Source organism: Lissotriton helveticus, chromosome 3_2 (genome assembly GCF_964261635.1).
Source record: "Lissotriton helveticus chromosome 3_2, aLisHel1.1, whole genome shotgun sequence".
NCBI lineage: Eukaryota > Metazoa > Chordata > Amphibia > Caudata > Salamandridae > Lissotriton > Lissotriton helveticus.
Genome location: NC_136062.1, coordinates 500,279,688 through 500,306,481, shown reverse-complemented (window position 1 = coordinate 500,306,481; position 26,794 = coordinate 500,279,688). Strand labels below are relative to the sequence as shown.

The 26,794-nt window shown below is 50.4% G+C and overlaps 1 protein-coding gene across 1 annotated transcript in view; it reads right to left on the bottom strand.

Annotated features, from left to right (window-relative positions):
- The window catches only part of LOC144826181 (uncharacterized), a 263,557-nt gene that overhangs the window by 48,786 nt on the left and 187,977 nt on the right, over window positions 1–26,794 (bottom strand). The window contains 1 exon segment of the mRNA XM_078684575.1: window positions 19,713–21,097. Within this exon segment, the coding sequence (XP_078540701.1) occupies window positions 19,713–21,097 (1,385 nt within the window).

Below are 26,794 nucleotides of genomic sequence, written 5' to 3'. Positions count from 1 at the left end.
GGAGTTGGAGAAGGAGGTGGGTGGGAGAGAGCAGCATAACAGCACAGCAGAAGAGAACATAGTTAAAGAAGAAGGCGGGTGGACGAGAGCAGCAGATCAGCACAGGAGAAGAGAACAGGGAGTTAGAGAAGGAGGTGAGGTGGAAGAGAGCAGCAGATCAGCACAGGAGAAGAGAAGAGAACAGGGAGTTAGAGAAGGAGGCGGGTGGAAGAGAGCAGCAGATCAGCACAGGAGAAGAGAACAGGGAGTTAAAGAAGGAGGTGGGGTGGAAGAGAGCAGCAGATCAGCACAGCAGAAGAGAACAGGGAGTTAAAGAAGGAGGTGGGGTGGAAGAGAGCAGCAGATCAGCACAGGAGAAGAGAACAGGGAGTTAAAGAAGGAGGTGGGGTGGAAGAGAGCAGCAGATCAGCACAGGAGAAGAGAAGAGAACAGGGAGTTAGAGAAGGAGGCGGGTGGAAGAGAGCAGCAGATCAGCACAGGAGAAGAGAACAGGGAGTTAAAGAAGGAGGTGGGGTGGAAGAGAGCAGCAGATCAGCACAGCAGAAGAGAACAGGGAGTTAAAGAAGGAGGTGGGGTGGAAGAGAGCAGCAGATCAGCACAGGAGAAGAGAACAGGGAATTAAAGAAGGAGGTGGGTGGAAGAGAGCAGCAGATTAGCACAGGAGAAGAGAACAGGGAGTTAAAGAAGGAGGTGGGGTGGAAGAGAGCAGCAGATCAGCACAGGAGAAGAGAACAGGGAGTTAAAGAAGGAGGTGGGGTGGAAGAGAGCAGCAGATCAGCACAGGAGAAGAGAACAGGGAGTTAGAGAAGGAGGCGGGTGGAAGAGAGCAGCAGATCAGCACAGGAGAAGAGAACAGGGAGTTAAAGAAGGAGGTGGGGTGGAAGAGAGCAGCAGATCAGCACAGGAGAAGAGAACAGGGAGTTAGAGAAGGAGGCGGGTGGAAGAGAGCAGCAGATCAGCACAGGAGAAGAGAACAGGGAGTTAAAGAAGGAGGTGGGGTGGAAGAGAGCAGCAGATCAGCACAGGAGAAGAGAACAGGGAGTTAGAGAAGGAGGCGGGTGGAAGAGAGCAGCAGATCAGCACAGGAGAAGAGAACAGGGAGTTAGAGAAGGAGGCGGGTGGAAGAGAGGAACAGATCAGCACAGGAGAAGAGAAGAGAACAGGGAGTTAGAGAAGGAGGTGAGGTGGAAGAGAGCAGCAGATCAGCACAGGAGAAGAGAAGAGAACAGGGAGTTAGAGAAGGAGGCGGGTGGAAGAGAGCAGCAGATCAGTGCAGGAGAAGAGACCAGGGAATTAAAGAAGGAGGTGGGTGGAAGAGAGCAGAAGATCAGCAGAATAGAACAGGGAGTTAAAGAAGGAGGTGGGGTGGAAGAGAGCAGCAGATCAGCACAGGAGAAGAGAACAGGGAGTTAAAGAAGGAGGTGGGGTGGAAGAGAGCAGCAGATCAGCACAGGAGAAGAGAACAGGGAGTTATAGAAGGAGGTGGGGTGGAAGAGAGCTGCAGATCAGCACAGGAGAAGAGAACAGGGAGTTAAAGAAGGAGGTGGGTGGATGAGAGCTGCAGATCAGCACAGGAGAAGAGAACAGGGAGTTAAAGATGTAGGCGGGGTGGAAGAGAACAGCAGATCGTCACAGGAGAAGAGAACCGGGAGTCACTTTTCATCTCTTATCTTTATCACCCCCACTTCCCCATTTATACCCCCATGAAGCCTGATCCACAGATAGTCCACACTCATGTGCGTGCGTTTGCAGGAGCGCCCATAACCGGCGCATTTATCTGATATGATGTCGTAGTCCTTCATTTCTGTCTAACGGTAACCGGTCGCAGCGTCGCACGCCCCGCATAACAATGGCTTCTTGGGTGGTAGATGAGCGGCCGCGCTCCTCATGCTAAGATGGCGGCCGGGGTGGCAGGCGTCACACAAAAAGATGGCCGCTGAAAGGTTGGTCTTCTCACCGAAATAACAGGCCGCATCCCTCACAAAGATGGATGCCAAAGTAGTCTCTGCTCTTGCACAACGCGTAAGGGCTAGAGTATCGCGTCCTTCACAACAAGGCTAAAACGGTTATTGGGATCCACGTGACAGTAGCCACGCATACGTTTGTCTCACAAACGTGCCGGTTTTCCGTGGTTCCCTGCTCCCCGTCTGTATGCGCTCCCCCCTCGTGTGTGCGCATGCGCACTATCCTACGAAACCGCACAATGTACTTTTGGCTTCATACAGGTATTTTTAAGCTCCCCGGTGTTCTGCCGTTTTAGTGCGCATGCGTGTCCTTGCACGCATGCGCACTATATAATATGTTCTTTGATTTGAAACTCCCCACGGCAGCGGTTGAAGTCCCAGGAACAGCTGGGGGCCACACCCTCCCCATCCACAGCTTGACCTCCCAAAACACAAGCCACGTGCACACGGCACATGCTGGTCGTGCACTAAACACAACCACACGCTGTGCAACGCCAATTGGGCTCAAAGTGCTTCAGCCCCTTCCCCCACGAGTAACTTCTACAACCAAATGTCTGACACTTGGAGCTTTTCTCTCGTTTAAGGACGCCTGGGTAGGGGATGTGATACCTGGGCAGGTGGGCGGGGAGCTGAATAGGTGGATGTATGTGATTCTATGCGTGGTGGATGGAAAGGTGGTTGTGTGGATGAAAGGATGAGTGGAGTGGTGGTGGATGAATGGGTGGATGTCTATCTGGCTTGATAACTAGGAGGATCTGAATGGAGAGGCAGGCGGTGAAAGGGCGGGTTGCAGAGATCTGGCGTTCAGGGTTTCAAAATATCATTGACATCACTAATCTATAGCGTGAAATCACATCCGGTGGAGAAGAGGATAACTACACTTTCAGGGGAGAGACTGGCCCTCACCTGTGGGACTCCCACTCATACATCTCTATGGTGCCCAGGGAGGTGACCTTATATTCCTAAGTCACAGGGAAACGAGGATTTAATTTGTAAGCATTCACTTCAACAATAAATACATTCTGAGGCAAGAGTCTTGGTTTACTTCCAATAAACCGACTAAATGCCAAATACAGAAAAAACAGCACCTTCAGTGGCAATGGGTCACCTTGTTGCAAACACACAGAGGCCACAAGCCAGCGTGAATGGCGAATACGCCGCACTTCAGGCCTTGGGGGCCGTTAGGCCTCTGGCCTCACAGTTTCTTCAGTTACCCATCCAGCGGTGCACAAACACGCCTCCCCACGAATTCATCCATCAATTCATGCTCCAAGCACCCACAGTCAACCATCCATCCAAGCATTCATCCATCCACCCATCACACATCTATCCATCTCCAACCCAGCATCCATCCACCCACCAATCACAAATCCATCCACCCCTCACACATCCATCCATCTCCAACCCTGCATCCATCCATCCATCCCCACCCCAGCATTCATCCATCCCCAACCCAGCATCCACCTCTCAAACATCCATTCACCCCACACCATTCATCTCCAACTCAGCATCCACCCAACTCCAAACCAGCATCCAACCAACTCCAACCCAGCATCCATCCATCTCCAACCCAGCATCTATCCATCCCTAACCAAGCATCAATCCATGCCCAATCCATCATCCATCCATCCCTAACCCAGCATCCATCTATCCACCACCCAGCATCCATCCATCCACAACCCAGCATCCATCCATCTCCAACCCAGCATCTATCCATCTCTAACCCTGCATCCATCCATCCCCAGCCCAGCATCCATCCATCCCCAACCCAGCATCCATCCATCCCCAGCCCAGCATCCATCCATCCCCAGCCCAGCATCCATCCATCCCCAACCCAGCATCCATCCATCCCCAACCCAGCATCCACCCATCTCCAACCCAGCATCCAATTAACTCCAACCCAGCACTCTGAAATAAAAAAGCGACAAAGACTCCCATCTATCCAGTGGCTATTGCAGCATGATAACAATCAGCGCAACTGCCTGCCTGTAGCGGTCAATACATAGCCCCTGCAGGGCGCACCAGTAGGAGACCTCTGATGTTGGTGGTTGGGGTCTCCCACGGATGCTGAGGGCCCCCCTGACATTGAGAGTGTGTGCCTCGGAATATACCCTGACTCTGGGGGATTCAGCACAGGCCGACCTGAACCCAGCTGCCTGACCCTAAGATGGCGGCCATTGTGCCCAGGGTTCATTGCGCCCAGGTACCTGGGACTTGCCTGACTCTAAAATGGCGCCCAGACTTCCATTTATGACTATGAGACCCCATCTAAGCTTGGAGACCGTTTACTCTACCGTCTTGGGCCCCCACGAGGTTTTTTCACTCGCACTGCTGATCTGCCAGATCTGACCCGCTTCCCAGCTCCCTGCCCCCCCCCCTCCTTCCCTCTTTCCTCTTTCCTCTCCTGGGGACTGGTTTCTTCTGTCTTGGACTTTTGCAACTCTAACTATTGTAACCATGTGCTCTTTACCAAAGCACTCCTTCTCCCCTTGTTGAGAAGGGATCTAACATTTATACCCTGGAGTATGTAGGTAAAGACACTCGGGATCCAGACTCTTCTCCTGCTACACCTCGGCGACGGGAACTTATACTCGGCTGGGTTATTGTCTCATTACCCCTGAGCTGGCACGGCAGGTTAGGGAGGTTTCCTATCTGGCGTGGTATGTATCTGACCACTCCCCGCTTCTGGTGTGCCTGGTGATTCATGGTTCATACATCGCTGTTGACAGAATAATATTCTATCTGCACAACACCGTTGTTCCAAAAAGAACATTAGAACACATACCGTGTATTGCATAATTTGTATATCTTACTGTTTTTTCTGTCTTTGTTTCAGCAATATTGCTGGTCAATATTGAATATGGATTGTTACTTTTAACGTTTTATAACTTGTGTTCAGCAGTCAACCTTGCTCTCTGCTTTTTTTAACCTCATTGTATACAATAAAATTTGAGAGATTTTTTAACCTTTATTCAGTTGTTATAGTCACTGTTTTTCCTTATTCATGGTGTTTATGTGAATGACCTTGTTCAAGGGAATTGTTCTTTTATATTGGTTGGTTTCGTAAGGGGCCAGCGATCCTAAGTGCCCTAGGCACTGTCTGTTGAACTGTCGTGGTACATATACCACTTTTTTGATATATGGTATGCCCCCCCCCCCTGGGGCCCTGTTATTCCAGTGCTATTTATTGTAACTATTATTGCTTGTTTGAAAATGTATCTTTTGCCTCTAGTCTCATAAATAGACTAGTAGGGTTGTTCCTAGAATAAATACATATATTTTGAATATATACCTGTGTGGACTACTCTTTCGTTTGGTTATTCAAGAGGTTATCTATGGTAAAACAAGGGTCCAGAGTTCTGTATCACAGTTTCAGTCAGGATAATCTAATGCTCCTACCTTTATTCCAAATCAAGGGGCTGGATTACCTGCTAGTTCACTCCTATGGGTGGGACCCAGGAAGGGGGTGGTTACACCCCTTTCCCTTTGTCCAGTTTTGCGCCAGAGCTGGGGCTAAAGTGCCCCAGCACCGGTTTGAACTGGGCTATGCATGGGGAGCCTTGTGTGCCCCAGGCAGTGTCTAGTTTCACTCGCCCTGCCTGCCTCAATCGACTATCTCCTGTCTGGGGTGGTGTAACACCTCCCTGTGACAGAAAGCCTTTTGTCCAGGCCTCCCCTGCCGCAGTTTCGGTCAGCAGCAGGAGGCCAGACCCATGCCTGTGGCAGCAGCATCTATTTTGTGATGCTGAGGCTCTGGTTAGATTTAACCGCGTTTAAGTAAAGTAACATGTCTTCTTCCTCTAGAAGGGTGGAATGCTACCCCCGTCGCCAGAACTGGCGAGGGGGTAGCATTCCAAAGTGTATGACACCTTACACGACATGTTTTGATAAAGCCAAACCAAAGTTAGCAATAACCGTGAGGATTATAATGCACCTAAGAGTATATGGTATGGCAATACCCTGGAACAGCTATAAGGAAATGGTTCTGAAAGCTGCAGACAGGCTCAGCTTATGCTAGAGCACATCTCACATAAAACCAAGCACTCTGCCTCCAGGATTGTTAAGGCCTGCCATAGGAGTGACTTATAGATATATATGTGTCCAGATATAGGTTTAGATATAGGTATAATATATCTAAGCAAGGGGTGATTACACGACCTTGCCCCAGCTGAGTGATCAGCCAGTTGTGTCAGTTTGGATAGCCACTCAGGGGTGGCAAAAGATATGCTGCAGCCCCTGGTAGGCCTTGGATGCACCTATGCCCTGGGGACCTATAGTACACTGTACAGGGGCTGATAAGGTGACCCAATATCCAATCAGTTATGCACCTCGGGTACATGGAGTCCATTTTAAAGAGAGAGCAGATAGCATGGGGCCCTGATTAGCAGGATCCCAGGCCAACTAAGTCGAAAACCAGCTAAACACTAGGCAAAAAATCTGGGGTAACCATAGTCAGGTATCCACCCTCCTACAGTTCCCCTAATTATGGGCATTATCCGTGATAATGCACACTCCCCAGTGTGAATATACACCCCCAATAATGGACATTGTTATAAATAAACACAGTCTCTATGGCGATATACGTTCTAAGTGCTGATAGGCGGTCCCGAAAGCCATATACGTACATGTCTCTGTTGGGAATATACATACTCCATTTTTTCCTGTAGGGTACCTTTTGATTGAGACCAGCTGAAAGCTCCTCTAGCAAAATGCAGGGCATCTCTGAAAGCGCGAGCATGTTCACGGAACTCAGCCTACCGTTTTGAAAAGTGATCGCCACCCAAAGTATCTGTGTTGTTTTTGTCTACATGTGAGTTATATTTTTGGGTGACTTGGATTTGAGTTTTCCTTTGAGAAACGACACCTCCTGTTTCTGGTAGTCTGTGACCTGACCTTTTCTTTTTAAATTTGCATTCAACACGGAGGTCTATGCATGTTGTATGGTTTCTAGTCAATCTATGGTATTCAACAGCGACCAGCTTTTTTTACTGTAGGGTACCTTTTGATTGCGACCAGCTAAAAGCTCCTCTAGCAAAATGCAGGGCATCTCTGGAAGCGCGAGCATGTGCAGGGAGCTCAGCCTACCGTTTTGAAAAGTGCTCGCCACCCAAAGTATCTGTGTTGTTTTTGTCTACCTGTGAGTATTTCTTTTCATGAAGCCCTAGTGTATAACCTCAAATCCAAGTTTACCTTTTGAGAGTTCTATACTTGACATTTCTATCAATGAACATGTTGAGTGTAAAACAAAAAAAGCTGTGTCTTCGAGGACTGCAGCCCTCCTTCCCTCTCGCCCCTTCCTCTATTTCTACCCCTCTGCTTCTCTTGCCTCAATCCTACCCCTCCCTAACCGCCTGTCCAACCCCAGCCCCGCACCGGTCGGCACCACCCTTCTCCCTCTATCTCTCTTCAGCACCTCCACTGCAACCCGTTCCCTCACCACTGATTTAGCTTATCCTCCCTCCCCTCGCCTTCTGTGCGATCTACACTGCCCCTTTCCTCTCACCAGTTCCGCGTCCCTGTCTCCCGCCTGCCCTGCTCTTCACCACAAGCCGTATCTTATTCCACTTTTTCTTCCCCTATCTTCTCCAGGATACGAGAGACCATCTACCCTATTGCACATTTTCCGCCTCGCACCACCTTTTCCTTCGTATTCTGCCTGTCTGCCCCTCCCCCGCCCGTTTATATTTCTGCGCATGTTTTTCTCCCTATTATAGGCCTGCTCTGCCGATTCCTGTCCTGTTCCTCCCTGTCCCCGCCCCTCCCTTCCCCATTTGGCCTTCTTTGCTCTCCTGAATGCACAATTTCAGCTCTATCGGGTTCTTTCCCCGCGTGCCGCTCTCCCTTCTAGTTTTCCTTGCCCTCTCCTGCTCTGTAAAAGGCCCCCACCTTTCTGAGTCACTGCCTCTCCACCTGCCAATGCTCTTCTTCTCGTTTTCCAGTTTCCATGTTCTTCCTTCCCTTTCCACGCCTCAAGCACCCCCTCTCATTCCAATAGCACACCTCTATCTTTCTCGTATTTTTCCTCTCACCACCTTTTCTCTAATTTCACTTCATTTTTTTGTTCTATCTTCTTAATTCCCTTTTATGTTGCTAATGTCCCCATTAGCCCCAGCCCCATTTCAAAGCCGCTCATGTCCCTGCACTTTCCCCTAGTTAACTCTCCCCTCCAGATGCTTCTCCTCTCCGCCGCTGTGTTGTGTCCTGCCTCTCTGCCCCTGCGTTGTGTCCTGCCTCACCTCTCACCCCTAGCGTTGTGTCCTGCCTCTCCTCTCCGCCACTGCGCTGTGTCCTGCCTCTCCTCTCTGCCCCTGCATTGTCACTTGCCTCTCCTCTCCGCCGCTGTGTTGTGTCCTGCCTCTCCTCTCTGCCCCTGCGTTGTGTCCTGCCTCTCCTCTCCGCCGCTGTGTTGTGTCCTGCCTCTCCTCTCTGCCCCTGCGTTGTGTCCTGCCTCTCCTCTCCGCCGCTGTGTTGTGTCCTGCCTCTCCTCTCCGCCGCTGTGTTGTGTCCTGCCTCTCCTCTCTGCCCCTGCGTTGTGTCCTGCCTCTCCTCTCTGCCCCTGCGTTGTGTCCTGCCTCTCCTCTCTGGCCCTGCGTTGTGTCCTGCCTCTCCTCTCTGCCCCTGCGTTGTGTCCTGCCTCTCCTCTCTGGCCCTGCGTTGTGTCCTGCCTCTCCTCTCTGCCCCTGCGTTGTGTCCTGCCTCTCCTCTCCGCCGCTGTGTTGTCCTGCCTCTTCTCTCTGCCCCTGCGTTGTCCTGCCTCTTCTCTCTGCCCCTGCGTTGTGTCCTGCCTCTCCTCTCTGGCCCTGCGTTGTGTCCTGCCTCTCCTCTCTGCCCCTGCGTTGTGTCCTGCCTCTCCTCTCTGCCGCTGTGTTGTGTCCTGCCTCTCCTCTCTGCCCCTGCGTTGTGTCCTGCCTCTCCTCTCCGCCGCTGTGTTGTGTCCTGCCTCTCCTCTCCGCCGCTGTGTTGTCCTGCCTCTTCTCTCTGCCCCTGCGTTGTCCTGCCTCTCCTCTCCTCTCTGCCCCTGCGTTGTAGAAGACCGGGCACATGTTACTTGAGGCACACTGGTGTGGTGGTGTTAAAGACAGGGGCCCTGCTTTCAGAGTCTTTGCCTTCTAAGGGGGACCCCAATCACCTGCCAGCTCTTTCACGGGAGCGCAACATTTCCATGCTCCCCCATCTGACGTAGGGTGAGCAGTGTGTGAGTGTGCAGGGGCAGTGTGTGTGTGTGCAAGGTACAAAAACTGGAACTAAGTCCACCACACACACATAAGACCATACACATAAGACCACATACACCACACACACAGACACCACCACACACACACTCGGACACCACATTCTCACGACCACACACTCACCACCACACACTCACCATCACACACTCACCACCACACACACAACCACACACACACACACCACCAGCCATCAGTGCACACATCAATTGTTAACGCATCCACAATTAACTATTGTAGCAAACGCAGTATGGCGCACTTTACTTTTAAACATATTCATCTAAAGCGCAGCATGCCACCATTGCTACAATTACAATCCAACCCACACAATTCCACTACACACCACATGCATACACTCCATAACACATGGATAAAAGACATTGCCATTTACAATGCCATTAGCTCTAACTCAAATAAATCCGAGACCTAATGCATTTCCAATGCTTGTGAAATGTTAGCTGTATCTGGGTCCGTATTGTAATTGTGTGTGCTGTGTGCAAAACAAGTATTGACAAAACTAACAGTAGTGGCATAATTAAAATGCCAACCTGGTCACGCAGAAAGGGTCTTGGAAAACGTTCACAGATTACAGCCAGATTTATTGGCATTGGCTTTTTGCAATGCTGGTTTTTAAGGTGCACAAAAGGATCCATGATGCTGCCCAGACACAGTCACATTAGGGCCTGGATACAGCTAAAGGCTTGCCTTAGCCGAGGTAACAACTCTATGCCACCATATGACCTCTAGGGGTTTGTAGCCATAAAAGGCGCCCAAAAAGGTGCCTTTAAAGCTACAAAGGGTTCGTTTCCTTATCAATTTAAGAATAAAATGGGGTCCACCTGTTGGACGCAATGGTGTTAAGAGTATGTTCAGCTGAGTAAAATAGCCGGTGTACCTCAAGTAGTAGTTACAGGTTCTGAATATTCTTATATACTCCTACACTAAAAACCTCAACATGTCCTCCTGTGACGAAGAACTAAATGTTTGATTCGGCATAAGATGCTCGCCATCATGGATGCTGCGTTTTTGTAATGCTGTAAATAACAGGTGTTGACTTTACACCCCCAGTGGCACGCTATCACCTCAGACTGAGGACCACCAGATATGTGGAGCCGGTGACCTCCAGGTAGCACACAGATGTCTGCAGAGGGTTTAACCCCTATGTCGACCACCCTCCGCATTTCATCATCCCACATTAGGCTAAAACCAGTTCAATTCACCTGCAGCCACATACATGCCCCTTTCTATGCAATAGGGGCCGCTGCCTGAGGCGCCACCAAACCAAAAACTAGATTTCTCCTGCAACCAGAAAATCATGCCCCTGACATATCTGCCAACAATAGGAAAGTTTTGTAGAAAATACAGGGGACTTTATTTTTTCCACTGACTTGCATTATAGTGAAGGCAATTTCAGGTGTGAAGCAACAAAAAGGCTCTTATTTCCTGCTGTAAAAATTGGGAGTCTCCCGCCCAACTCGGGCGCGTTATCACGAATAAGACATTTGAGGGGAGAGAGTGGTGTCCAAACATCACTACACCTGTGGCGGCAAGAAGTCACAGCCTGGAACCTGTCATCACCTAGGAATCTGCACTATCGAAGGCACGGCAGCCTCTGGGCTTGGGAGGGGTCCTGTCTGATTTGGAGCCGCTCACTTTGAGGGGTCTGGTCTGATGTGGAACCGCTCACTTTGAGGGGTCCGGTCTGATGTGGAGCCACTCACTTTGAGGGGTCCTGTCTGATGTGGAGCCGCTCACTTTGAGGGGTCCTGTCTGATTTGGAGCCGCTCACTTTGAGGGGTCCTGTCTGATTTGGAGCCGCTCACTTTGAGGGGTCCTGTCTGATGTGGAGCCGCTCACTTTGAGGGGTCCTGTCTGATGTGGAGCCACTCACTTTGAGGGGTCCTGTCTGATGTGGAGCCGCTCACTTTGAGGGGTCCGGTCTGATGTGGAGCCACTCACTTTGAGGGGTCCTGTCTGATGTGGAGCCGCTCACTTTGAGGGGTCCTGTCTGATGTGGAGCCGCTCACTTTGAGGGGTCCTGTCTGATTTGGAGCCGCTCACTTTGAGGGGTCCTGTCTGATGTGGAGCCGCTCACTTTGAGGGGTCCTGTCTGATTTGGAGCCGCTCACTTTGAGGGGTCCTGTCTGATTTGGAGCCACTCACTTTGAGGGGTCCTGTCTGATGTGGAGCCGCTCACTTTGAGGGGTCCTGTCTGATGTGGAGCCGCTCACTTTGAGGGGTCCTGTCTGATGTGGAGAGCCGCTCGCTTTGAGGGGTCCGGTCTGATGTGGAGCCACTCACTTTGAGGGGTCCTGTCTGATGTGGAGCCGCTCACTTTGAGGGGTCCGGTCTGATGTGGAGCCACTCACTTTGAGGGGTCCTGTCTGATGTGGAGCCGCTCACTTTGAGGGGTCCTGTCTGATGTGGAGCCGCTCACTTTGAGGGGTCCTGTCTGATTTGGAGCCGCTCACTTTGAGGGGTCCTGTCTGATGTGGAGCCGCTCACTTTGAGGGGTCCTGTCTGATTTGGAGCCACTCACTTTGAGGGGTCCTGTCTGATGTGGAGCCGCTCACTTTGAGGGGTCCTGTCTGATGTGGAGAGCCGCTCGCTTTGAGGGGTCCTGTCTGATGTGGAGCCGCTCACTTTGAGGGGTCCTGTCTGATGTGGAGAGCCGCTCGCTTTGAGGGGTCTGGTCTGATGTGGAGCCGCTCACTTTGAGGGGTCCTGTCTGATTTGGAGCCACTCACTTTGAGGGGTCCTGTCTGATGTGGAGCCGCTCACTTTGAGGGGTCCTGTCTGATGTGGAGAGCCGCTCACTTTGAGGGGTCTGATCTGATGTGGAGCCGCTCACTTTGAGGGGTCCTGTCTGATTTGGAGCCACTCACTTTGAGGGGTCCTGTCTGATGTGGAGCCACTCACTTTGAGGGGTCCTGTCTGATGTGGAGCCACTCACTTTGAGGGGTCCTGTCTGATGTGGAGCCACTCACTTTGAGGGTCCTGTCTGATGTGGAGCCTCTCACTTTGAGGGGTCCGGTCTGATGTGGAGCCGCTCACTTTGAGGGGTCCTGTCTGATGTGGAGCCACTCACTTTGAGGGGTCCTGTCTGATTTGGAGCCACTCACTTTGAGGGGTCCTGTCTGATGTGGAGCCACTCACTTTGAGGGTCCTGTCTGATGTGGAGCCTCTCACTTTGAGGGGTCCGGTCTGATGTGGAGCCGCTCACTTTGAGGGGTCCTGTCTGATGTGGAGCCGCTTACTTTGAGGGGTCTGGTCTGATGTGGAGCCGCTCGCTTTGAGGGGTCCTGTCTGATGTGGAGAGCCGCTCGCTTTGAGGGGTCCGGTCTGATGTGGAGCCGCTCACTTTGAGGGGTCCTGTCTGATGTGGAGCCGCTCGCTTTGAGGGGTCCTGTCTGATGTGGAGAGCCGCTCGCTTTGAGGGGTCCGGTCTGATGTGGAGCCGCTCACTTTGAGGGGTCCTGTCTGATGTGGAGCCGCTCACTTTTAGGGGTCCTGTCTGATTTGGAGCCACTCACTTTGAGGGGTCCTGTCTGATGTGGAGCCACTCACTTTGAGGGTCCTGTCTGATGTGGAGCCGCTCACTTTGAGGGGTCCTGTCTGATGTGGAGAGCCGCTCGCTTTGAGGGGTCCGGTCTGATGTGGAGCCGCTCACTTTGAGGGATCCTGTCTGATGTGGAGAGCCGCTCACTTTGAGGTGTCCTGTCTGATGTGGAGCCGCTCGCTTTGACGGGTCCGGTCTGATGTGGAGCCGCTCACTTTGAGGGGTCCTGTCTGATGTGGAGAGCTGCTCGCTTTGAGGGGTCCGGTCTTATGTGGAGCCGCTCACTTTGAGGGGTCCTGTCTGATGTGGAGAGCCGCTCTCTTTGAGGGGTCCGGTCTGATGTGGAGCCGCTCACTTTGAGGGGTCCTGTCTGATGTGGAGCCGCTCACTTTGAGGGGTCCTGTCTGATGTGGAGCCGCTCACTTTGAGGGGTCCGGTCTGATGTGGAGCCGCTCACTTTGAGGGATCCTGTCTGATGTGGAGCCACTCACTTTGAGGGTCCTGTCTGATGTGGAGCCGCTCACTTTGAGGGGTCCTGTCTGATGTGGAGAGCCGCTCGCTTTGAGGGGTCCTGTCTGATGTGGAGCCGCTCACTTTGAGGGGTCCTGTCTGATGTGGAGCCGCTCGCTTTGAGGGGTCCTGTCTGATGTAGAGCCGCTCACTTTCCCCTTCAAAAACAGACTTCATCATAGCCAGGAGATTTAGAAATAAACATACTGCACACACTGACCTTTTCTGGACAAACTCGATGTGAAAGCGGAGTTAGACCGACCGCATGTGAGGAACAGACCGGACGTGGAAACGCCCACTTTGCATGTCATTAGCGATGTTTATCGCCGACATGCAAAGTGGGCTTGCGCCAGGCTTTAAAATGCCCTTGTTAATAGGGCTCTAGTAGTATCGCCGCTTTCTCGGCACAATTCGCCGAAAAAGCGGTGATACTTGCCCTTGGTCATATGCCCCTCAGTTCTTAAGTGTCTCTTGTTCCAAAACTCTGGAAAGTTCACTCACCTTGTGCTCAAGATTGTCTCCACAACACCGCCTTCTGAGCTTCTCTTGAGTGACTCCAGTGTCTTTGCGTCCATTATTTGGGTACAAAAGTATTTTCTTTTCCTTTCAACTCAAGACGTTTTCCGCAGAAATGGGGAATTACTCTGACTCGTGTGCAAACCACAGGTGACCACTAGAAGTTAATGGGGTGACCCTGTAACCCTCAGAACCTGGGCGGGTAATAAACAAAACAATAATGGTTCTGTTGGGAGGACAAAGAAAAAACTTCGACAAGGTTTATATACCTATTATGCAATTCATGTGTCCCTGGTGGGGTACAAACGTATTCGTATTAATCATTAAACACAGATCCCTTAGGTATGGAAAGCAATTATTTACTGAAATACTTTCTCACAGTTGTAGTTGTATGTACATTTTCGCATGATACTCGTACTGTCCAAACATTTACAATGAAACATACAATGCTATACAATGTGGAGAGTGAAAGCTATTAACAACTGGATTTCCTCGGCTTGTGACCGGGCCGCGCCACTCAAAAAGATCAGATCAGCCCGCCCTCATGATGCACACAAGTGGTTCTCCAACGACCTCAGGTCCCTGAAATTAGAACTCAGGCGCTCTGAGCGTCGCTGGCGTCGCAATTACTGTCCTAACCTTCGCCTTACCTATAGGGCTCTTCTTAATAGCTATAAATCGGCCATCTTAGCGGCCAAATCCAAGTATTTCTCGGAGCGCGTAGCCCTCTCGGCCAATAAATCTTGTGAGATCTTCTCACTGGTGCGCAGTCTTGCCACCTCCGACCGTGCTAGCTTGTCCCCTGCCCCCTCTCTATCTCTCTGTCACTCCCTCAATGATTATTTTATCAATAAAATAATCACCATCAAGGCCAACATTCCGATAGTACCTGAACCTTACTTCCCGGATCACTCCCCTTCTTGTTCTTCTGTTTTGGATCATTTCAAATCCATTTCACCTGAGCTTTTCCGCGACCTTCTTGTTAAGGTCAAGTCCGGCTCTACGGCGGATTGCGCTCCCGCACGGATCCTTAGGTCCCTTTACACTTCCTGCCCTACCCCTCCCTTAACTTTTCTCAATTCTTGTTTGGCTCTGGGTTCTGTCCCTTCTCTCTTCAAAACTGCCATTGTGCTTCCTATCCTGAAGAAAGCTGGCCTGGATCCCTCCCTCCCATCGAACTTTAGGCCGATCTCCCTTCTTCCCTACCTCGGGAAGATTCTTGAGAGCTATGTGACATCTTGTCTCTCCAATTACATCGAGGAGAATAACATCTTGGCCTCTCACCAGGCTGGATTCCGACCTGGTCACTCTACTGAGAGTGTGGTCCTCGCGGTCTTGGATGAACTGAAAGCGAAGGCTGACAGCAATCTCCCCCAGGCTTTAGTCCTCTTGGATTTGTCCGCTGCATTTGATACGGTCGATCATGCCATCCTTCTCGACCGTGTCGGCGCAGCGGGCATCCAGGGCACTGCCCTCTCCTGGATCGCGTCCTTTCTTCAGGGCAGATCACAGGCAGTTCACCTCTCTGATTTCTCCGCACCCCCTCTCCCGGTCACCTGTGGGGTACCCCAAGGTTCCTCTCTTTCCCCTCTTCTTTTCAACCTCTACATCCGCCCTCTTATTTCTTCCCTCCTCGAGCTGGGGGTCTCCGTGTACAATTACGCAGACGACCTCCAGCTCGTCTTTGATCTATCCTCTCCCACTCACTCTCTTCCCAAGTTCAGCTCTACTCTGGTCTTCATCTCCCAATGGATGAGCTTTAATCATTTAAAGCTCAACCCTGACAAGACTGAGCTTGTCCTCACCGGTGGTCCCTCCAACCCCTGGTCCTCTGTTCACTGGCCCCTTTCCTTCGGTCCCCCCCTTCCCCAGCCTCCTCCGTCCGGACCTTGGGCATCAAGATCAGCAATGATCTTTCTATGCATGCGCAGGTCAGCTCTGTTGTTTCCGCCTGTTTCCTCTTCCTCCGCCTCATTCGTAAAATTTCTCGTTTTTTTTCTGTTGATGCCCTTAAAACTATTATTTCTGCCCTTATCACTTCCCGCCTGGATTACGGCAATGGCCTGTACGTAGGCATTCCAGCCTACGAAACTCGCCGTCTCCAGGCCATCCAGAACCAGGCAGCTCGTCTTGTTTTTCGTCTTCCTAAGTTTTCCCACATCACTCCTGTCCTTAAATCCCTCCACTGGCTCCCTGTTCACCTCAGATCTCACTTCAAACTTGCCTGCTTGGCCTTCCGGGCGCATGCCCGATCTGCTCCTCTCTTTATTAATTCTCTAATTTCCTCTCATGCCCCTTGTCGCTCTCTTCGCTCGTCTTCTCTTTCTCTTCTTCACGTTCCCCGCTTCCGCAAATCCCGCACCGGAGGCACCCGCTTCTCGGTGCGGGCTACCCAGATCTGGAATTCTCTTCCCCTCTCGATTCGCTCTATTCCCATCTTCTCACACTTTCGCAAAGCTCTCAAAACTTTTCTTTTTCTTCAGGCTTTTCCTGGCTAATTCCCCCCGGACCCCTTGGCAGACATGGTTGTGATTCTTAGCGCCAGGAAGCCGCTTGGCCGCAGTGCGCTCTTATAAATATTTGTTTCATTTCATTTCATTTCATTTCAAAGACTAACACCGATTATACAAAAGACATTTACAGAGAAATTACAGTCATTTACGGAATGTCAACTGTCAATCCAATAGTCTTATGCAAGCCAAATGTATTCTTTGGTTCCTAACAGACTTTGTGCAGTAAGATCATTAGTGTAGTACGTCGACGTTTCGACCCTGTTCCTGATGCGCTGACTACGTGCATCTAAAGTGGGTCTTCTTCAGGACTTGGAGAGGGGATGGACAGTCTGATAGCTTCTGTTGATATTCTACCGGTGCCTGTCAGCCGACTAGGCACATAGGATGGGGGTTGTTCACTGCGTCTGTATAATGTGCGGTTTTGTCCTGGGATAGGTAAATGCTATTGATTCATGTATCATCGATTACTTCGGGGGCTGGAGCAAGGAAGCTGTCTCATCTGATTCTTCGTTGTAAATGTCTTTTGTATAATCGGTGTTAGTCTTTCACTCTCCACATTGTATAGCATTGTATGTTTCATTGTAAATGTTTGGACAGTAGGAGTATCATGCAAAAATGTACATAAAACTGTGAGAAAGTATTTCAGTAAATAATTGCTTTCTCATACCTGAGGGATCTGTGTTTATTGATTAATACGAATACGTTTGTACCCCACCAGGGACACACGAATTGCATAATAGGTATATAAACCATGTCGAAGTTTTTTCTTTTTCCTCCCAACAGAACCATTATTGCTTTCTTTGTTCAAATCACAGGTGAGACAGGTACAAATGGGGATTCACCTAATGTGGAGCTGAATCCTTATCTGTCCACAGCATTTCAGTGGAAGTGCATCACCCCAGATACACACGCTCCAGCTCTTCATGGGCCCAGTCCTTTGGGGGCCCCAGTCCTTCAGGGGGGTTATCATTTTACATTACGTCACGCACCCCTAACTCTCCATGTAGATAGTCCTGCAAGAGTCTCTTTTTGGCACTATTGACTTGAAGGAGTCTTCATTTAAGCCAATGCTAAATTGAATTCCTTGAAAAGAGCCTAAGGAGTGAGGCAATAATACTACCCCCCCGTCCCTTGAACACCTTGAGGGGGGTCCCTCTCGCCAGTCATGGTTTTACCAGATGATGTGCTAAAGTGCAGGTGAGGGATAGGTCTCTGATGTGTAGCCTTTACCGCAAAGATGCGAAGGAGACACACAGATAAAATGTGTGTGTGTCTGTCTCTATGTGTTGGTGTCTGTGTGTGTGTGTTTGTATCTGTATGTCTGTGTGTCTGTCTCTGCCTGTCTGTGTATGTGTGTGTTTCTGTCTGTCTTTGTGTCTGTGTGTCTTGGTGTGGCTGGCTGTCACTGTGTCTGTGTGTCGATGTGTGTCTGTCTTAGCATCTGTTGGTTGTCTGTGTGTGTCTGTCTGTCGATCTGTTTGTGTGTGTCTATGTGTGTCTGGGTGTGTCAGTGTGACTGTATGTGTATATGTGTCTATGATGTGTCTTATCTTAGCCCGTTTCTGTAGCTGTGTGTGTTAGACTTGTCATCTTTTGGAGTGATTCCCCTCAGTTTTTTATTTCTGACCTCCCTGTCTTGACTCTGTGTTTGCTGGCTTAGTGTCTCTGTGCACTTTCTCACTACTGATCAGTGTTAAAGTGCAAGTGATCCTGTTGTCAATTATGTTGTGGATTGGTGTTTCCATGATTGGCATATTTTATTTATTTGTCAGTCCCTAGTAAAGTGCACTGAGTGAGCCAGGGCCTGTAAATCGATTGCTATTTGCGGCTGTAGCACCGGATTGTGCTACCCACACAAACAGCCTATTTATTTATTTTATTTATTTATTTGCATACTTATAACGCGCTGGGAATCGACTCCCTGAGGAGTATCTCCGCGCCTTTTTGGCAGCATCTGAGACCAAGGCCTGCTCTAACAATATTAAGTGAAGACTTAGTGGGATTAATAGTTGAACAAGAAAGTTTTTAATTTTTTCCTAAAAGGAAAGTGTTCCTTACAGGTTCTAATGTCATAAGGAAGATCGTTCCAACACTTTGGTCCAGCTACAGACAGAGCCCTTCCACCTTGTCTGGTCTTACAAAACCTGGGGACACATAACAGCTCTTGATTACCAGATCTCAGAGTTCTAGCAGGGATGTAAGGGACAAATTTTTTTGTTAGATAGTCAGGACCTTTACCAATGAGACATTTATGGATGATGCAGCACGTTTTAAACAAGACTCTCTGTTTCACAGTGAGCCAATGTAGTTGATTCAGTAATGGTTTCGAGGGTGTACGTGCTGGGGCATTCAAAACCAAGCGTGCTGCCGTGTTCTGCACAACTTGGAGTTTGTTAATGATGCCCTCATTGGCGGCTAACAGCAGCCCGTTACAGTAGTCCAGTCTGCTCAACACAAGCGACTGAACTAGCGTTTTCCTGGTGGAATCAGGTAACAGGGGGAAAACCCTTCGGAGAAGACCAATCACATGGAAACAGGAGCCTACCACTTGATTGGTATGATGTTTAAAAGCGAGCTCCTGATCCAGTTTGACCCCGAGATCTTTTACCACCTCTTTGGGTACGGGGACTGGGCCAAGGTCTTGAGGCCACCAGTCGGGAGTCCACAATCTTTTGGCCTCTCCAAAAAGCATTACCTCAGTCTTTGAGACGTTACACTGAAGGAAATTTGCTGCCATCCATTGGGCCACCTCTTTCATCCCCTGGGCAAAGGAGCTGCGTACCTCAGGAGTCATGATTTTAAAGGGGAAGAGGAGTTGAGTATCGTCTGCATACGATACAGGAATAAATCCGTGGGATCTCATGATGTTAGCCAGGGGTGCCACGTAGATGTTAAAAAGTGTAGGGCTCAAGCAGGAGCCCTGTGGCACCCCCTTAGAGATCTCCACCTCCTCTGACTGGTACGGACCCAGTGTGACTCTCTGAGTACGCTTGATGAAAAAGCTCTTTAGCCAGGCCAACGCCTTGCCACCCAGCCCGATGTTAATGAGTCTGGAGGTCATGATATCATGTGACACAGTGTCAAACGCCGCTGACAGATCTAAAAGCACCAGGATAACGGAATAACCCTTATCCTGTAGCATATGGAGATCGTCAGCGACGGACAGCAAGGCGGTCTCAGTACTATGCCTGGGTCTGAACCCCGATTGTGAAGGGTCAAGTCCTCCTGCACTTTCTATATATTTGGATAAGTGCCGATTTACAAACTTTTCGGCGAGCTTCCCTAAAAAAGGGAGGAGTGAGATAGGTCTCAGGTTTGTGAGGTCGGTCCAGGGAATGGAATTATTTTTGCGTAGGGGTCTGACCAAAGCTTGCTTCCAGCCTAGGGGGACTTCCCCCGTGCTCAGAGAAAGGTTAAGTACCTGCTGAATACTTACACCCAGCTCCTCAGTGAGAAGAGACATAACCCGTGCTGGTATAATATCCGAGGGGCACCCGCTCTTAGTTTGGATGATAAGAGTGGTTATCTCCTCCAATGATATAGGTGGAAAGGCTTCAAGCTTACAGGTCGTATTTCCTATTGGGCTAATATGGGGCTGGACCAAACTATCAGCATTGCTCATAGAATTCGAGGTGGATTTGGTGGCTAAGATCTTCGTATAAATGCCATCTATTTTTTTGACAAAAAACTGAGAGATATTATTGCACAATTCCTGAGACTCAATTCCATCCGTTTCGCAAGCCGAGGGTTTTATAAAGGTTTGCAAGATCTGGTAGAGTACTTTAGGATTTTTTCCGGCTGCTGACAATTGGGTTGCAATATGATGTTTCCGTGCAGCCCGAATAGCTTTATGGTAAGCTTTTAATGAGGTCCTGTGTGATTCTTTGTCCTCTGCCTTATGAGTGGCCCTCCAACGTTTTTCTGACTTCCTAGCAGTTAGCTTTAACTGTCTAAGATCGTCAGTGAACCAGACCTCTTGTATAGAAATAGGCCGTGGTTTAAATTTTCTCAAGGGAGCAACCTGGTTAATAGTCAGTGTTAAGGCTTCATTGAATTTGACTAATGCGGAGGAAACATCATCTCCACATTCATCCCAGTTGGGCTCTGAGTATTTACTCCTGAAACCCTCAGCAGTTAGTTTGTTCCAGGGTCTTCTGACTTCTGCCATCGTCCTCTGGATGCCCTTTACCTTATAGTTAAGGCGGGTGTAAAATTCAATGATGGCGTGATCAGTCCAGTCCACTAAAGTGGGAGGCAGACATTTAATAGAGGTGTAGTTGCATAGCACAAGATCTAGGGTGTGTCCGGCAGTGTGTGTCGGTCCCTGATTCATTTGGTTGAGGCCAAGCGAGGCTAGATCGGTCAAGAGTGTCTGTGCTTCAACACATGTGGCTATTTCGCTATGGACATTGAAGTCCCCTACCACAGTAAAATCGGAATTACATCGTATGTGGGGGGCCAACACTTCCACCAGTTGAGTGGAAAAATTCCCAAGGGGGCCTGGAGGTCGATAGACCAGTGCACCTTTCCTGGTGTACTTAGTATTTGGGTTGATGGTAAAAATCAGGAGCTCCATTTGCGGGTTACACACCGTTTCAATGACCACCACCTCTATTTCTTGTTTGAAAATGATGGCCAGCCCACCACCAGTTTTAATGGGGCGGTCCATCCTCACTATTTTGTATCCCAGCGGCACCCCCATAGTGATGGCTGGAACAGTGTGTGGTTTTAGCCACGTTTCAGTCAAGAAACAAAGATGTGGGCCCTCAGAGGTGATGAGATCCCAGATCTGAGTTGCATGAGACACTAGTGAGCGAACATTACAGAGAAGGTTCTTACAAATCAGAGAAGAATCATTAGCAGGGCATGGATGTTGTATAGGGACGGAGGTAGGGTGCAAAGGGGATATAACAGCGTTGCGACTAAATTGTGTGTGACATATATTGCAAGAAAAAGGTCCCTCCACACATATCTCCGCCCTACGGGGACACAGAGTGGTAACATACCTGCCCACGTCCCGCAATGTCTGGCTAGAATACGTGTATACAGGTTGATGGAGAGGCTCCGAGAGGGTGATGGAGCCCGTCATAGCCACCAGCCCCTAGCCACGTCCTGCCGCGGACGGGCGCAGACGGGCCAGTCTTTGGCTCGTCTTAGGCGCAGGATTAGGCGCCACACTGCGCGTCAACACTGCGCGTTGAGCCGCCGAGGTGCTTTATATCCCTCGAGTTAGGGGAGAGCTGGAGCGCTAACCGCTCGCTTCCCAGGAAGTTCCTGCCTCTGTCTCTGCTCCGCCTACCCCACCCGTGATTGGCTGAGGGTCTGGGAGGGCGTGCAGGCACAGGTCAAACAGCAAGTGCGTGTAAGTATGCGGACCAATTTTACAACTAAATCATGCAAGTGCCACACTACAACAGAGTGCCACACATGCAACAGAATATTTTGCCCCTTTTTAAAACACACAAATCAGTGACACAATTAAAATACTGCACGAGCTCACAGGAGCCGGTTTTGAGCGAAATTAAAACAAGAGGAGCAGAATGCTCGCAGATGGCGCCAAAACGGAGTCAGGGAAAGCTGCCACCGTCCCCCTTACCGCAAAGTCGGCCTCCGCCTCGCTGACTTTATATCCCTCGAGTTAGGGGAGAGCTGGAGCGCTAACCGCTCGCCTGTAAATGTAACTCTAGCCTGCCATTGTAGAACCTGTGTGCAGCCTGGGGCTGCCATGTCAACTTAGCAAGAGTACCTATTTACCAGGCTCTAACCTTCCCTTTTCTTACATGTCAGTTACCCCTGGATAGGCCCAAGGGTAGTGTGCAGTGTATGTGAAAGGTAGGACATGCATTGGTGTGTGTGGCATGACCTGCTAGTGAACTACTACCAATTTCGTTTTTCACTATTGAAAGGCTATCCAGCCCATAGGAAAGCATGGGAGTTAAGTTATAACATCTTATAAATATAACTTCCCATTGGTTTTCAGAGAGGAAAATAAAGTTTAGTATGCCTGAACTCCGATTCAAAAGATGCATTTTTTAGTGAAGGTGATTTTTCCATTCTCTGTTTGAAAATACACTTTTAGAAAGTAGGAATTTTCTTGCTTATCCATCCTGTGTGCCTCTGCTAGGATGTGTATTGACTGCCTGACTTTGGAGTGACAGAAGTTGGGGAGGTGCATTCTCTCAGATGTCCACGGGGAGTTGATGTGTGGCCTGCCTTTCCTGAATGAGTCAGGGCTGGGTTGAATAGACCTAGGCTGTATTCAGAGTAGTGGGAGGATTTCTCACTGGTACCTGAATGGGCCCGTCTGCATTTAGAGTGGTGGGAGTAGATTTCCTTGCACCTGAATCTGGCCCTGTCTGCCTTGGACAATACTGTCTCCACCTCCTGCCAGGAAGCTGCACAAGGAAGGACAGAACAGGTTTTGGCTGGGCTGGGCACAGGCACGCCTGAGGGATTTTGGGCTATAAAAAGTGGGGCCCAAACTGCTGAACATTTGAACTCTTTTGGACCAAGAAGACTGCAAAGAAGAAGAGCTGGAGAAGCTCTGAGAAGAACTACCACTTTGATGTGTGCTTTGATGTGTTGGCCTGCAGTGGCTGCTTCTGTCTTGGGCAGTGAAAGGACTGGACTAAACTTTCTACTACTTCTTTCTTTGAGTATCTCCATGGGCTTGAGGTAGAGCTTTCCCCCTGTTCAAGAAGTCTCAGGAAGAGCAAAGACTTCAAGTTATTTTGCCCCCAGCCCTGGGGACTATGTGTTTTGTGCTGCAACATAAGAAAAAGCAACCCAACGCCGTCTACGATGCCGCTGCCGACTCCTTGTCCTGAAGGCATCGCAGAGGGTACCGCCGTTGTCGGGGCGGTCGTGCCGTTGAAACTGTTGTGGATGTCTGAGATCCTGCGGTGGAAGAAGGTAGCCAGCGAGTCGCACAGGTCTAGCGAGGCGGGAACGTTGTTGGTGTTGGAGCTGGGGTTGGAGAGTTCCTTCATGATTTTGAAGAGCTCTTTGCTGTTGTGCGCGTTGTTGTCTAGGACTCCTTGAAGGAGGCCCTTTTGGCGGGTCTGATGAGGTGATGGTGTCTGCGGGTGGCATTCTTGTGGGCGGCGTGGCTGTCCGGTGTTCGTTCAGGGAGCCAGATCTTCTCCAGCTTACGGCAGGTTTGCTTGGAGGCCCGGAGGTCTTCATTGAACCAGCTGGCTTTCTTGTTGGTATGATTGTTGGAGGGTTTCTTGATCGGGGCGAGGGTGTTGGCGCAGTTGTTGATCCACAGTCTGAGGTTGCAGGTGGCGGGGTCGGAATGGTTGGCGGGTGTGCTCTTGGCGTGGGTGGTGGTTAACTGGTCTTCGGTGACTTTGCTCCAGCAGCGGTGAGGCATCTGTTGGGTGCGGTGGTGCGTGGTGAGTTTCTTGAAGGTGAAGTGGATGCAGCGGTGGTCGGTCCAGTGGAGTTCGGTGGTATGGTTGAAGGAGATGTTGGGGATTGCGGAGAAGATGGCGTCAAGCGTGTGACCGGCGGAGTGGGTGGGTGTTGTAACGAGTTGTCTGAGTCCGAGGTTGGCTAGGTTGTCAATCAGGGTGGTGGAATGGGGGTCGTCTTTGTTCTCGAGGTGGAAGTTCAGATTCCCGAGGAGGATGAGGTCCGTGGAGGCCCCCGTCTGATGCCACCATCCAGAAGCTGCTCGGACTCCAACCTAAGGGCATCGTATGCCACTGCATTTCACACCGCTGCACCGGACGCCCACCGACGCTAGCGCTCCTGACTTCAACCACGAGGAGTTTAATCTGCAATGCGTGTATCTTCAAGGGCCCGACGACTCCTGACCTGACCTCTGGAACCAATGCCTGAGGACGCCGTGCTTTTGGAAGCTTAACAAGAGGTTGCCAATGCCCTTCTAAAGGTACTGTTTTGCAGGTCTCCCAGACACCGTAGCTGACCTTCAACGCCACGTTCAGCCAGAACTGTTTGGGTTTGTTTCTTCACGACACCGTGATAGCCCTGGACGGAGCCATCAACTTCAAGGAACTTTATTTCAGGGTTATGATGATAACTGAAGATTTCTAAGAACTGTACTGTGGATTTTTATAGTTTTTGGTCTTGTTTTGAGTATTTAAAAATATTGGATATTTTTCTAAACTGCTGTGGTGTCCTTTTCTAGTGCTTGCACACTATATTACTTAAGGTTATGTGCAAATGCTTTACACACTGCCTCTAAGATAAGTTTGACTGCTCATGCCAAGCTAGCAAGGGGGTGAGCAGGGGTTATTTTAGGAGTGTAACTCTCTTGTCCTGATTAGAAGGAAGGGTTCCTACTTGGACAAGGTGCAAACCATTGACAACTAGAGTCCCCCCTTTCTAATATTGGTTGTCAGTGGTGAGGATAGGACATGTGTTCGCACTTGACTTACAGTGATTGATGTGCACTACTACCATTTTGCAGTCCATTGCATACCACATACTCTTTTTGGTCTATTTTTGCATATCCATCGGATTTGAGCTTGAACTTTCCAGTACAACATGCTTGAATCAATTGCATCATCTATTGCATCCTTGAAAGTGGCTTTTAAAGAGGAGAGGTTAGGGGGCGTGGCTTGCAGCCTACAGCGATGACTGCTGCCCAAGCGTGCTCCGGCTCTTCCATGGCTGTTTATCGACCTTTAATCCATCCGAAACTGAGTGCAGAGAGATGGAGGCTGGGGGCATAGCATCTCAGACCCCCCCCTCTGTATCTCAGAAGCAGATTTGCCCCCTGATGCGTGGTGGCTGGCAGACGATGCCTGAGCCTAGAAGCTCCGTTCACAGAAAATGGCGGCCCTGGCCTGAGTCGGCTGACTGTGGCCACCGGGTGGGATATCTCGTGCCCCTCTGCGGTGCTGCGACCCGCCAGAGCGTTACTGGTGGGCAGGGAGGTGCGGTGGAGCTTGAGCAATGGCGGTAGGAGGCGCTCTTGGGGTGCGGCGCAATCCTGCCAGAGGCGCTGGCAGCGGCTATAATTCAAGGCCCCGGCTTTTGGGCCTAGCGGAGCCCTGGAATCTGCCTGTCTCGCATGAAGTGAGGAGTGACTGGGGCCAGACCAGGAGGCTGGAGGTACAGCGCCACAAGTGTATGCTGTGGGGGGGGACGCTGCATTCGGCCCGCCCCTCCCTTGGACAGTGAGACAGATGGAGGCATAGTGACGCTCCGGTCTCGGGAGGCCGGATCGCCTTGCCGCAACACGAAAGGGGCCCAGTAGAGAGGCCTGGGTGTAAATCCTGGGTAGTAGCTGGATGAAACACCCCGGGAAGATAAGATACCGCCCAACAGGAGGTTTTGGAATCCAGGCTGAAGTAGCATGGAGCCACGGGAGGTGGCCTGCCACTGAGGTGCGGGCTGACCAGAGGAGGTCAAGGTGGAGCCTGATAACCATTCCTGGCAGAAAATAGCTGTGTGGATACCTACCCGTGCACATAGGGGAGGTCTCCTGGAGTATGATAACCGGTCTGTTAGGCCTGCGTAGAGACGATGGGGGGCCCCTAAAACTGTGGATAAATGAACCATGCTGCGACTTATAGTGGTTCCTTCCCGAGGATCAAGGGGGGAGCAGTGAACGGTGGATCTTCCTGGTGGGCCTGGTTGAACAGTTTTTGTGAAGAGGTGGTGTGCTGGTATGAATACTACTCGGCCTCTTAGAACCGGAGGTGAAGAGCCCTCAGATGTGAAGGGGATGTATCACTCTACTATCAGGAGGTGAGGGTGAAATACGGCTAGCCCAAAGGTCGATAGGTGGTAGACCCGGTGTTAGAAATGGGATCCCTGGCTGGCCAGGGCTTTCGGCAAAGTCAGTCAGAGACCACCACTCCTAAGTCAGGGCAAGGGAGTTACACGCCAATGTATTGTAATGTGTGTATACTTGTAAAGCGCACTGTTACCTCGTTATGTGGTGTCCTGGCGCTGTATACCGCTGGGGAACCCGTCCTGGCTTTCCCTGTGAGAGGGCACCCCAAGGTGAAGCCAGGCATCCCCGGCGTTGCTGGGGCCGTTGTGGAGATTAAGCAAGCTATTGCCCAGAGTTGCAGAGTGGGACCCATGGTTAGCTTAGGCACCTAAGCGAGAATTATCGAGTCCGCGGACATTGACCCAAGACCCTGCCGCGTCGGGAATTGAACCCTGGTCCCGGGCCGACCTCTGCTTCAGGGTCTGCCGCTTCTAACCAGGTAACGTGGCGCGAGCAGCAAGGCTAAACTTGGAGGCGATGTAAGTTAAGTATTTGCGCACGCACCCCAGCAACAACACCCCGGACCCACCACAAAGGAAACTCCACACAAGGTTATATATAAAAATAACAAAAACACAGAAATGAAGGGGGGTCTATAGGGGAAATAGGATTATTGACCAAAGAGCACCATATCCCCAAATCTAACTAGTACAAAAAACACAAGAGGGTGCTATTGGTCTATGTGGACAGGAAAGTGTCAAATTTTCTCTGAACCGTGTGTGTATATATAGAAAGACTAACAGGCAGTGAGA